Consider the following 14076-nt stretch of genomic DNA (forward strand, 5'->3'; position numbering starts at 1 on the left):
ATGGACAAACACATCTATACCTGTAATGTGGGCACCTCGAGAAATAAGCTTAGTCACATACCTTATTGACACTGATATTGCCTTCATCATTGATTGTAACAATTGTGTGGACATCTTGTATATCCATAATAGATCACTCATCTCTTAAACCCAAAATAAGTCCTCACATCTTTCTTGTCCAGGATAGCAAAAAAACGATAAAGTTTCAATTACCTTGCATACTTAAACACATCAGTTTTTAATAGTGTATAATCACACACAACACCAGGACAAAAACCTAGCCCTTTTTGTAACGCCGTAATTTCAGTTTCATTCAACACCCTGTGTTTGAGATTAATATTCTGTAGTGCCCCAACATTTCAGTTGACCAATGTATATAGACACAACTTTGATTCCTTAGTTGATTGCAAGTCTGAACCCCTACTTTTTCTCCTCTTCCCCTTCCATCTTCTTGTTTTTCCTGACCCATTTGTGTACCTCTCCTTATTCTGCTTGACCTTTTCGGATAAAGTCGACACCTGGGAAATAGATCCGCAAGGTATAACATTACTAGGTCCTGCCTCCTCTACTGAAGATAATTCTGAAATACTTAAAGAAATAGTCTCATGTTCAACAAGATCACCATCACTTATTTTATCCTGGATGGATATCATCAAATCCTTTGGAAAATGTGAAAACCCTTCTAATGGAATAATTTCTTTCATTCCTCCTAATCTTACTTAGTTCCGCGCTCTGAGAATAACTCAGTGTTCCTTAATTATGCCATTCAAGATATTATAATTTTTCTCTGTTGCCGCCCTCATTTCGATTTCCTTCATTTTCATTTCCAATAGAGTACTTTGCTCCTTCAGTTTTGCTGTTTCCTTTCCAAGCTCTTAATCAATGTGTTGTTCATCAAACTGAAAGATGTACTGTATAGGATATCTTCCCGTTCTTTGAGGTCTTCATCCAAGTTGTGGAATGATGGGAAAATTAAAATTCTCTAACCCCTGCGTATGCGTCTATTCTCTATGTAACTTTTCAAAGTGGTCCCGTCCCGCCATTTAGACAGTTCTGTCTTTTTTAAATTCTCGGAAAGTGTTAATTTGTTCTTCTGACTTTCTTCAGACCTAAAATAAAACTTCAATACATAATAATGCATGGAATGTAACTATTTCTGCTACGAAATTAGCAATTCCAATACATGCCCAGGCTGTGCAGTATCTGCTGCAGTGATTTGTATGTCAACTGCAGGTTGTAGCTTTTATTGCCATTAAAGTGGCCTATATGCTTAATGGGCCTGCTGCATAAAGAGAGGTTAGGAGAAAGTCACCCTATGTGTCTTTTTTTGAGAGGTTGGGGTAATTCAAACATCTCAGGGTTATTTTTATTTTATGATAGATATTTCATTTATTGTGAACTTAATTTCAGGAAGCAGCAGATAGTTTACAGTGTGCTGCACATAGAACAGTATTTTGTGCATGGAGTCAGTTTAAAAACAGATCACTAAAAGCAGAATCTGATGAGGAGTTGGGGCAGCAAAATGTTAGTGGGTTGTTACTAGACAGAGCTCCATTATTTATTTGCTTTACACATATGTAGAATTTCAGGTACTTGGACATACCTTTGTTTGTCTAACCAAGATTGCAGTTTCCAGAGACCAAATGAGTTTGTTTGAATATGGTAATTATGAAAGCTTTCTGCTTAGCATGCAGGCCAGCCAGTGGAATCAATAATGCTGAAACAGGGCAGTACTTCCCATTGGGTTAGGAGCAATTCCGTATGCCAAGCCATGGTGTTTTTGGGATCAGCCCCCTTTTTTTTAGGTCTTTTTTGAAGAACCATACAAATCCACAGACCAACAACCCAGAGGTCCAAGCCACTTGTAAATGTGTCAGAGGTGTTGCTCAAGGGGATTTGCTGACCATAAATATTCAGGTCCACAATAGAAGTATTTTCAATTAGGTTACTTATCATGTTAATAGTTTTGGCAATAGGCAATATGAAAAGAAACACTAAAGCCAGACTAGTAGCCACTTCGAGCAAGTAAGTACAGCAATACGAGAATTGGGGCACTTTCCAAATTAACTCAGTATGAACAGCAACAGATAAAGGATGATCTCTACACACCCTAATATGTAAGACAAAATATCCAGGCCAATACTGCAATAGTATGGGAAGCACTATAGCTAGGTAAGTATTGTCCCAGTATGTAAGACACCATAGCCAGTTGCAGTGCCTATAATTCCACAGCATGTTAAGCGCCAGAAGCACGCCAATGCCTCTTTACGTCAACATAAAAGTGCTTTGGGTCAGGACATTGATGAGACGTAGGAAAGCGCTATAGAAATTATACAGTAGATTACAGTTTAGACCATCACAGCCAGGCCAGTACCCATATGCCTGGACATGTTAAGCATCATAGCCAGGCACTTTTTGCAGCACCCCTGTACGTAAAGCACTATAGGTAGATCAGTTCCCACAATGCCCCAGAATGTATAGCTACACAGCCAGACCAGCTTCCACAAGCACTGCAGTAATTAAATTAGTGTAAGCCCAGACATTTTCCACAATGCAGCAATATGTAATGCTCTATGGCCAAGCCAGTACTCCCCACTGAATTGGTGCATTATATTGTGGGGCAATGTGGATACTGCTCTGAATATGGTGCTTTTACACACAGCTTATGAATTTCTTCCAAATGGGCGATGGACCGTCGCACTCCTAGGTGATTCTGTGATGATACTATACCTTATGATTAAACCAAAAATTATATGTTTTTTGTTGATGCTGGTTGGAGAATCCTCCTGAGTATGAGGATAGAATAACTGTATAAACAAGCACTGTCCCCAATTGGGGGAGCGTCTCCAAGTCGCACTCTGTTTTGAATGATGAATAAAGTTGATACAAACTGTTTAATAAAGTTATAACGTTTTTTTATTGATCTTGGTTCTTGTTATTCTTTCAATTTCATCTTCTGTTCCATATTCATGGAATATTACTTTCCTCAATAATATCCATTTTTATACACAAAATTCTGGTGTTGCACCCAATGCATTTCGGGCATTGACCTTCATCAGGGGACTTAAACATACAATTAACATTCAGCATACTACAAGAATAATAACTATAAATTGTACTGTAACATTATCACGGTAAATCAAAGAAATGGATTGCGATGGTGTCTGTGATATGCTTTTTCCACATATAGATAAGTGGCGACCTCGATTTCATGAAAGTTGTGGACGGTGATCACTGTTGTGTTAAACAGTGAGGTAAAAAAATGTGTCAATTACAAACGTAGTGAAAGCATGCTACAATACTTGTGAATATAGTCGTGAATATTCGAAACTGGTGTGCCATGCTATCAATGGTAATCATATAGTCAGTGTTGAATGAAACACCAGACTGAATTGCCGGTGGGTTGGAACGAAGCGTGAGTTCGCCCGCTAAGCTATTGTGATCAAAGGTGACAGAATTTGTTATATTGTTCTGCATGCGAACGTGGTGACTGAAGGTAAAAGAAAGTGCGAGGCAGATTCCAAGTACTACGGAATCACAAAATGCATAATATGCATAGGTAGATGAACAACTTGCAGAGTTTCAACGCTATCAAAACCCTGATTTTGGGTAACAGTTCAAAGTGAGTGTTAACCTATAAACACATGTCTGTATTAAATTCAAGACACGTATAATATACAAAGTCAGAACTTTTACGAGGTGAAAACATTTAGGTGAGAGTTCCATCTTATCTCGATGTTAGAAATGGAGTATTCGGTTAACTGCAGTTTCATTCTCCGAAGTGTGGGCGTGTGTAGTTAAGGTCCGTATTAAACTAGAGTAACCCGGAAGTTTGTGGTCACATATCCATGCTATAATAGTGAAAGTGGTAAACAGACTAGGTGCAGTTAAACATTTACAAATGGTGAACATAGAAATAAGACTGTGGTGCAGAAAGTAAAATGCAACTGAAGCGTGTAGTACTAAGTGTATGATTTCTAACGTAACAGAAAAAGGGTGACAAGTTAACCATTCCTAAATTCATTATGTAATTACCTCCATTTACAAATGGAAAACATAGTCATTTTAGAATGGTTTATACATTCTAAATATCAAATTATTATAATTCTGGGTCGTTGATCCTGGTGTGAGCTGGAGGGTGAAAAATGTGGGTGTAACAAAAAGCTGATAAAATGTCAGTATTGCAAAGACAATCAAATGTGTTAAATGTGCTGTAGGTTACAATTAAAAACGGTGATGATAAGAGAATCAGTCCAGTGGAATGTTTTTAGTTCACAAGTAGCAACTTAAATCAACCCCTTCATTACGCCCTTTTGGGTTCACTGTATTGAGATGGTTAATCCAGAAAACTTCTCTTTGTAACAAATATTGAGTATTGTCTCTTCCTGGAAGGATGGGTACTTGCTCCAATACCAAAACTCTTAATTGACTTGTGTTATGATTGTAGAAATTGAAATGACTAGCCATGGTAGATTTGGGATTTTTATTGCGGAGAATACTTTTGTGTTCTGTCAAATGTACTTTAATTTTTCGTTTGGTTTTTCCTAAGTAGGCATATCCACAAGGACAATTCATCATATATACCACATTGCTAGTGTTGTATGTTGCTGTTACTCTTAATTTAACTTGCGTTCCTTTTGTGGGATGAGGGATCAGATTTCCCTTAATGATGGCATTACAATTTCCGCAGTTTAAACAGGGAAGGGTTCCCCCGTTATTTGTGTCTTTTCTATCTTCTTTTTTATTCAGTATTTCCCTGAGGTTCCGTGTGCGTAAATATGCAAATCTAGGCTGATGTTGGACAATTCCTTTAAAATCATCCTCAAGTGCTAAAATTGGCCAGTGTTTCATTATCGACTTTTTTATCCTGTAACTTCTAGTGAAGAATTTTTATATGAACATCATTCTACGCTCCTCGTCTTTGGTCTTTGTGTTGGTTAATAAATTGCCTTGTTTCTCCTTGTGTACCTTGGTAATGGCATCTTGTACCCAGCCAGTGTATGGCCAATTCAGGGGAGAGCCAGTTGATCACGGGTAGTGGGGGCTGCACCAGTAGCAGTATTAACAGCAAGGGACCAAAACCAATATACGCGCTAGTCTACATAGTAGACGGACGGACCACACTGGGCTCCCTTTTGTTGGCGCAGCTATGTCCCATCCAGTGCCAATCTACGGAGTCGGCATCCCAGGGCACCGCCACCTCGAGTCACCATCCACCGGGCCCCACAACACTCAATTTGCACATCCGCTCTTACACTCCCGATCCCAGCAAGCGCGATCTCCTTGTCACGTTGTCCAGAACCACGCTGCATGCCACACTCTGAGGCCTAATCACCCCCGAATCTTCCAGGCCGCAAATTAAAATGGGAACGTGGCCCCGGCAGGCGATGCCCCCAGGCTCAATCAGGCAGTCATCCACAGGTCGCCGGCCCTCATCGCACCCGTCCCTCTCTCCGTCCCAGTTCTCCCCACAGCTCGCAGAGAGCGACCCTAGCCCCCAGGCCCACACTCACCTCCGTAGCCACGAGCCCGGTCAGGTCAAGCCCCTCTCACCAAGGTCGGCACCAGGAGGTCTCGATCGGCGATGGGCGCCCTCCAGGTAGTCGGGAGTAGAAATCCCCAGTGCAGGCCGCCGTAGCCTCTCCTCACGCCATGGAAACACCAATCGGATCCACAGCACTCCGGCAGCAGCTACTCCCTCAACAGGTGCAGTAGACGGTACTCCGCACAGGTGACGTTCACTATGCTCTGTCTGCGATCTTCCGGATGTTGGGAAGCGTACTCGGTCACAGCCAAATTGGCAGAAGCTCACTCAAGGCTGCACTGCAGGTGCCATCTTGTCTTCGTTCACTCGGACTCGTCAGCCGGGAACTACAGCTCAACGGCACTACCAAACACTGCCAGTTTTCCCAACAAGCGCAGGAGAATGGTATCTTGCAGTCCCCGTGCAGGAGGGACATGGATGTCACGATTTGGTGGCGGATAATGTTCAGATTTTAGATCAGCCGGGCAGAGCTACACCAACGTGCGCCCATCTTGCAGTGCGACCTCTAGCGCCCCCTATGATATGTATTTAACATTACAATATGTATTTATCTTAAATAAGTTTATATATAAAATATCTTTGTGCTTTTTTATATTTATTTTAAGTTTTAATTTAGTTTTTGAAATTATTTTATTGTTTTTCAGAGAATTTGTCTATTTTAATGTAGTACTGATTGCAGTGGGAATAATATATTTTGCCCCTCCGCAATCCAACACTTTCCCCTCTTTTGAACTTATTGGAGGGGGAATAGTAAATGTTATCCTCCGCAGTCCAACATTTTCTCGACTGTTGCACTGACTGGAGTGGGAATATTGAATTTTACCCTGTCAGGTTCAATACTTCTCAATGCCAACGCGCACAGGAGCAGAACAATGCTAATTCCCAATTCCCCCTTCGGAACACCCCAGTGAGGTTTTTAGATCTCCTCAACAAGTCTGTGCCAATGGGGAAAAGGGGATGGGGATAAGAAGAGACTGCCAACTGTTGTATTCTGCTGATAGTTTTGTTATATCTTCTTTTTCTTTCTTCTTACTCTCAGCTGTAATATAACATCAAGGCTTACTAATATATTCAAACCTTGTACCTTTTAAAACACATTTCCTTCAATCAATTCTTACCATTTATTCTGTTGGCAATTGTCTCTCTTCTGTGTTGTAGTGTAGTTTTAAATAATTCTGACCTTATTCTTCTATTTTAGGAGGTGACTGAAGCCCAGAAGATCACTACACCAAGCTTACTTGGGACACTGGTAAGGAAAATCAGGTAAGTAGTTAGTTAATCCTATACTAAATCTGAGTACTGCGTAACGGTTCAGTATATTAGTTCTCTATGCTACTACCTTTCTATTAGTGTAGTAGGTCAGTCACTCTAATATTGTGGCGTAATCTAAAGTCTTGTCATTTCTCGAGAAGTAATGAAAGGCTCTACCAATAGTTAAACCTCCGGCGTTAGATGCCGCCAAGGTGTTTGATTGTGTAAACTGGGCATATTTACAGGCTTTGATGAAACATCTCAACTTAGGCCAGAACTTTAGTAGATCTCTTGCATCTTTATACCATTCCCCTACGTCTAGAGTGTTAGTTAATGGGATACTAACCCAGTCAGTTCCAATTATGCGGGGGACTAGATAAGGGTGTCCCCTGTCACCACTTTTATTTGATGTATATATTGAACCTCTAGCTTGTAAAATAAGAGCTACAGAGAATATTGTTCCGTTCGAAGTTGAGGGTTGGTCCAAAAAGATTGGGCTATACGCCGATGACATCATTATTTACACCCCTAATTTACATCAATCAATGGAGTGCCTTTTAGAATTGACCAAGGAGTTTGGGGCTGTTTCAGGCTATGCCATAAATAAAGACAAAACAGAAGTCATGGCCTGGAACTCAAATGTTGAGGGAATTGTTTGCAAGACTGAGATGAGATATCTTGGGGTTAGGATAACACAGGACATCAGGGATCCTATTAAAGTTAACTATCTTAAGCTAAAAAAGGAGATAAGTGCCAGTCTACGAGGGAGGGCACATCTACCGCTGTCACTGTTTGGCTGGACGAACCTGGTGAAAATGATGATTTTGCCAAGGATAACGTTTTGGTTTGAAACAGTTCCCTTGATATTTAAGAAAGAGAGGTTTGTAACGCTACAGAGCGAGATTAGTTCCTTCTTATGGGCTCTTGGAAGAAGCTCAGGAGAAAACTTGTGAAGGGAGGATTGGCGGTCCCGGACTTTCAAATTTATTCATGGGCCTTCCTGTTGAAAAACTGTAGAATGCTATTGAATACCCCGACAAATTCAGTTATTGGGAAAATGTTTTGTACATTGCTTAGAAAGAATTTTAATGAGCATGGCTTTCTGTATAAGTTTGCTGATCCGAAATTCTTCAAAAAGGTTAGGTTAAAGGTTTTAAGAGATTTAGCAGAGCTGTGGTTCAGAATTAGCAGGGCATTAAAAATTCCATACTATAGTTACACAGCTCTGAATTGGGACGCACCGGGGTCGCCCCTCTGGTCAAAGGATGCACTGGCTCGATCACTAAAAGAGGTGGGCCCCCAGAGATGGTAGGATTTATTTCCTGATGGAAAATTGATTTCTTGGGGACTCTGTGAACAAGAATGGGGTTGGAATTTCTCCAGGTTTAAATATTTGCAGATTCAGAGCTGGTCAATTGAAATGGAAAATCAAATTGGAAGTTAGAATGAATTCGAGGAGAAGCTTCTTTTAGACTGTCTGTTTAAAAAAGAAGTTGCATTGTGGTATTGGCTGACGCTTGTGATGGAGGACGGCCCCTATAGGCTGCCTGAGACCTTGTGGGGAGAGTACTTGCTGGAGATCGCAACAGAAGATCAATGGCAAGTAACAATGTCTATGCTTTATAAAATAGTGAAATCTGCAAATTTAAGGCGGAACCATTTCTTTACGATTCACAGAGCGTACTGGTCCCCTCAAAGACTCTCTAAATTCAGCTCTGGTGGTGTGGTGGTGTGTCCCAAGTGTAAGAGTCCTAATGAAGACGATCTACATATGTTTCTGCTATGTCCGAAGATAAGAGAATTTTGGGAGGCCGTGAGTAGCTGTCTGTCAAACGCCCTAGGCCTGCAGATCAAGGTAAGCCCTGGGCTAGTTATATCTGGAAGCATGAATCTGCAAGGTAAGGGTACAGATGATAATGCTAAACTAATTTTCTATGCAATATTGTTGGCACGGAGAGTGATCTGTAAATTATGGGTTTCACCGGCCTCCCCGACAGAATTGGACTGGCTATGAGCTATGAGATTTATTGCGAAGTTAGACATTTCGGATCAGACTAAAAAAAGATATAGATTTTGGACTCCATTTTTGTTGTGTTTTGGGTGAGGGAAAAGGTCTTTTTCTGTTTTTTGCTAAAATACGAATCCAATGATTAAGCCTTCGCCTATCTCGGCTGGTTGAAGTCTTCCCTGGCAGAGTGAAAATGAGCGGTTAGGTTAGACACGCTCTGGAAAAAGACTCTCTGTCCCACTCACATACTGGGCCGTGCCCGGAGGAGTGTCTTACCTCTAAATAGCGTTGCGCAAGCCCTTTTCCTGTAAAGCCAGCACATTAGGTAAAAAGCCCAAGGGCGGTTCCGTTGTGAAATGCAAAGGCAAATGAGGATAAAAAAAATAGTTAAACCTTCCCTTCCGAGCCGAAATAGAGTTCTTTAGTTTGGGGCAGTATTGTTGTAACGTGAGCCGGTGCAAGAAGGCACTCGAAAACTCAAGCCTGCAAATTGGTTTTAATTCTAGGCGTGGAGAAACGAGTCCCAATGGCGTCTCGTAAAAACGTATTGCAACAGTCAGGAAAAGTTCTTTGTTTCTTCAGAGGCAAGGAGTATAAATAGATTTCCTCTCACGCCTTACTTCACTGAGGATTAGTATCTCATATTGCACAACATGACTCTGAGGTACCCGTCATGGGCGGAACATAGACACTGCACTAAACAAGGTTCTGTGGTCATGCGCGGTTACACTAATGATAAAGCGCGCGGGGGCCTACTAGCTCAGTTTACCATACTCACCTTTGGCCCATACAACATTCACACATTGATATAGTAGTCCTGCTAATCAATTACTAATTTAGTCACCCTATCAGTTTGCCCAGAGGTTCGATTTAGGACCTATAGCTGTGTACCATGACTTTCCAATTCTTGCCACCTTACTATAAATCCTGTGGATCAGAGAGTTAGCATACACAGATAGCGTTTAAACACATTTAGGTTTTCTATAATAACCACAGACTCTGGGAAAGTTTTAAAACCTTTATCTATGAAAGATGTTCTGAGTCAAATGACTAAAGGCCACAATCTTGTGATCATAAGAAACAAGAATATAATCAGTAGGACATAAAGTTTGTAAGAAATCACAGTAACACCTTTAGACATTGGTACCTGGGAAGGGTGAAAAAGGGAAATAGCACAAGGACATACCACAAGGATTATATTTACCTAGAATGGTGCAATGATTAACCCTGGCCACGGGCTGGGGCAAAACAGGACCAGGACCAGGCTCCCGACTAATCAGGTGCCCACTGGACAAGACAGGTGCAGATCAGGACGGGTGTCCGCAGCTAAGTGCAACGCCAGCGTCACACTCCTCTCTCTAGGAAAAGCCAATTAGTACCCCGACTGGGTAATCGATTCTTCTGACAGAGTGCTCCGCCAGCACCTCTGTTCTCGATTGCCTATTGAGTGCGTTGGGTCAGTGACAGGTCAGCTATTCAGACAAGTCGGACAATTTCTCTATCTAAACCTACCTTAGTTATACCATTTTGCGGGCAATGTACCACCCCTAAATGCTGCAAACCTATGTGTTCCCCTTCAGTGATTGCTTGGAAAGATGAGGAGAGGTCATCACACCATGCTAAGATGATGTAATTTCAGTTAGATTCATATTGACTGAATCTCCACCCACAATTTACTTTCCCATGACTTTATTCCGCCCAACAATATTGGCATACAAATCATATATATTCATATTTTTTTGAGTCTTCTTGCTTCCTCGTTAGAGGTCAGTAGAGCAAGTACCCAGGAACATCGTGGGTAAGATGGTTCTTGGCAGGGTTTCAATGCCAATGCTTCTGCAATTTCAGAGTCAGAGGGCGCATGTCGGCATCATCCACGATGGAGGATGAGACAGTGGTCAGACCCAAATTACAAACTAGTAGCAAAGTCAAAAAGAAACATATTAGAATATAAAAATAAATGAATGCACTGTATACCACTTATCTCTACTCTAATCCCATTACTTTATTTTAACTTGTGCGTTAAAAGTTAAGCAGAACGAACAAGCTTAGTATAAGCAGCAGCATAAGCATTAGCATGTGAAATTTTAAGCAGCGATTTCTGTCACTAGTGCGCAGAAGCGAGAAATTCCCACCAAGCATAGAGGTACGTCATACCACGTGAGGGTGGCAGACGCATGCGCAATACAGTTCCCGTGTTTTCGGCGGCCATGTTAATTCACTTGAGTTAATATTAGTAAAAGCTCATAGGCGAGCTTCCCCTAGATACTAGAAATGTCGTGTAATGTGGTTGTTAGTTAACAAAACATATTGGTTAATATATTACAAGTTAATTTGAGAGGGTTGAGTCCAAGTAAGTTTCGGCATATGTGAAATCTTACTCCATCAACCCCCTCTTTGATGATATTTTATATCATCACAAATTAAGGAACCAGATGCCAACTTCAACACTCTCCCAATTCAATCTCTTCAATTACTTGGGGAGTTTTCTTTTCACCATTATTCTGATAAACTTTCATTCTCTAATATATGTCCCCCTTTAACTCTTCCATTTGAATCTCGTCAAATGTTATTTTCTTTGTTTTCTCATTAATAGTGTACCTTTTTCTATTTCTGCAGCATTTGCACAAAATCATTATCACCAATATTATTAGTGATATTCTCATTATTGGCATCAGTACTTTACCTACAATACTTCTGCCTACATTAGATATCCAGGTACCAATAGAGGAGAGACCATCAGTAAGTCTCTTCCATGCACTTTCAACTTCCAGTAGTTTCAGTTCTTTCTCCAAATGAGTAATGTTCCTTACATACCTTCCAATTTCAACACTTTTATCTGGTATGTAAGTGCAACAATGTTGCGCTTTCAACATTCTACGAATCCGCCCTCTTTTGCTAATAATATATCAAGAGCAAGTCAATTTGTTAAACCATTGATCTGATGGCAAACAATTCGGTATTGATTAACAAAAATCCTCCAGCAGTGTCAGTCAATAAGCGATCCATTACTGTAGATAATTTGCAAACTATTTGTGCATTGAGAACCACTCCCACTGAAGGAATCAATGCACTAAATATATCACCCACAATTTCTGAAAAACTAACTGCTAGATGCATCAACGTTCGATTTTGCGAGTCCTTAATTGCGAAGTTTAAGGATTTGCATTTAGGGACTCGCAAAATCAGATGCATGAAGGATTTCAGGAATGGCAATCACCTGGTTTAGTTCCTTTCTCTCCGACTGCTCATTCCAGGTATTCAAGAGCGAATGTACCTCCTCCAACAAACCCCTGAATTGCGGGGTACCACAGGGCTCCTCTCTAAGCCCCACCCTTTTCAATGCTTACATTGTAGTGTAGTTCCTATTATCCCAATAGGCTCTGCGCATTGGAATAATATCTTGAATAGTATAGACGTAGGACAGAGGTTAACGAGGTCTTCTACTGTCGATATTAGACTTAAAGTTATGTGTGTGCCAGCTAGCTCAGAGTTCACTAGAAACTTTCTCGAATAGACAAGGAGGAGTTTAACCTCCCTGGATAGACAAGAAGGGATTTAGTTTCTGACAACCATAGAACCTGACAACTTTGCTCTCCCCTAATCAAGAGTGTATCTCTAGAGTCGTGTGAAAACAAAAGACAACTTATTTTACTCAGTCAGTTCAGTGCATTCTTAGTTTCACCAGATTGTAGAGAAAAGGAAGAGACGGGCGTGTTCAATAAAAAGATGTTATTTATTGATCAGTCTCTTTTCTCATACAAGAGAAATGAATCGCTATTATTGCAATACTTATTGTTAAGTAAAGTGCATACAGTAATAACAGAATTATAAAATAATACTGTAAAAGCATTGATATGGTTTCTTAGCCATATGATACTTAGAATGGATAAAATAGATACATACATATATACATTGACTAATCGTACTCAACTGGTGCTTCTAACTACGCCTACCCCAATGTACCTGACCTAAGCCTAATACGTGGGCGGGAGTAGATAAGTAGCAGTTTAAGTTAAGTTTGCTTTGCCAAGGGTCTGCTTCAAGAATTCTCTACAAAGGATTATTCAGTTCAGTACCTGGGAGTTTAGAAGGCTGGAGGGCTGGTATCTCTATCTCAGGTCTTGATATTCCAGCTGCCTGCGAGGGCTGCTTGGAAGCGCCGGTGCTGGATTTCTCGGCAGGAGAAAAGGCAGCGTCTCTCTCTCAGCGCGTCAGAAAGGAGGGGCAGCGTCTGTGGGCTTCGCTGTCAGCTGGGCTCCTTGGTAAGTCTCGCTGCTCCAATCTTGTCACCACCTCGTGTGTTTGCTTAAGGCAATGTCGGTATTATTTATACCTGAAAGGTGCCGGGATTGACGTAAGGATGGACATAAATACGTCAATAAGGATGTCATACGAACTGGTCGTTCGCACATTCTTTACTGAAGTTCTCGGCTAAATCAAAACAATGGCTGTGGGGATTTCCCAGGTCGTGGTAGGTTTGATTTGTTTTGAGAACACCGTATGCCTATTAGGGGGCTGGAGAAATAGTGCTTGCCTAATGAGATGGCATGCGCTATGACCTAATCAGATAACGGGCTTCTGTGCCGTTGTGTGGCTAATCAGATAACGGGTTTCTGTGCAGTTGAATGGCTGCTAGTTAATTATTAACCAGACAAGGGTCAGAAAGCATAGTAAACATACTAGTAGTGCATGTGTATACCGAACCACCCCAAAATACAATCAAATGTATTCTGAAAATTGGAAATGCAAATACACGAAAAGATGAGTATAGTTACTATATACACGTCAAGCAGTATAATAATGCTAAATCTAATACGCACATTTTTAAATCAGCATGAACGAAATGCGGAAATTACACATGAAATGGCTCTTAATACAGAAAAAAAAGTTGAGACCATCTCATCACAAAATCATGAATACTCGTGAACATGCTAGAGGGTAGCTAATGTCTCCAGAGTAGCTAAATATAGAAATTTTGTTCTCTAAGAATAGTCTTACTGGAGGTGCGAGGTGACGGAGAGTGCTCATTGCGAACCGTTCTGGCCGCCATTGGGGACTTGTGCTCCTACGTGGCCGCTCTGTCCCACGAGACGATCGCGGATGACACCGAAACTGCCCGATCGCGCAAGGACTCAGTTCTGTTGGGCCCCCCTACGCTGGCTGTTTTTCCCGCTTTGCCCCAGGACTCTGTGGACCGTGGCCCATCCAGTGTCGTAGCCTGGAGGACCCTATCTGGATCGCAGTGCGCGACGGAACCCGCCGCCATGGC

The 14076-nt window shown here is 41.3% G+C and overlaps 1 protein-coding gene across 1 annotated transcript in view; it reads left to right on the top strand.

Annotated features, from left to right (window-relative positions):
• LOC144768886 (dynein regulatory complex protein 11-like) overlaps positions 1–14076 on the top strand; it is a 743718-nt gene that overhangs the window by 514182 nt on the left and 215460 nt on the right. The window contains exons 17-18 of the mRNA XM_078652900.1: positions 6744–6808; positions 8474–8651. Of these exons, the coding sequence (XP_078509026.1) occupies positions 6744–6808; positions 8474–8651 (243 nt within the window). The remainder of the gene's footprint in view (positions 1–6743; positions 6809–8473; positions 8652–14076) is intronic.

Source organism: Lissotriton helveticus, chromosome 7, assembly GCF_964261635.1.
Source record: "Lissotriton helveticus chromosome 7, aLisHel1.1, whole genome shotgun sequence".
Lineage (NCBI taxonomy): Eukaryota > Metazoa > Chordata > Amphibia > Caudata > Salamandridae > Lissotriton > Lissotriton helveticus.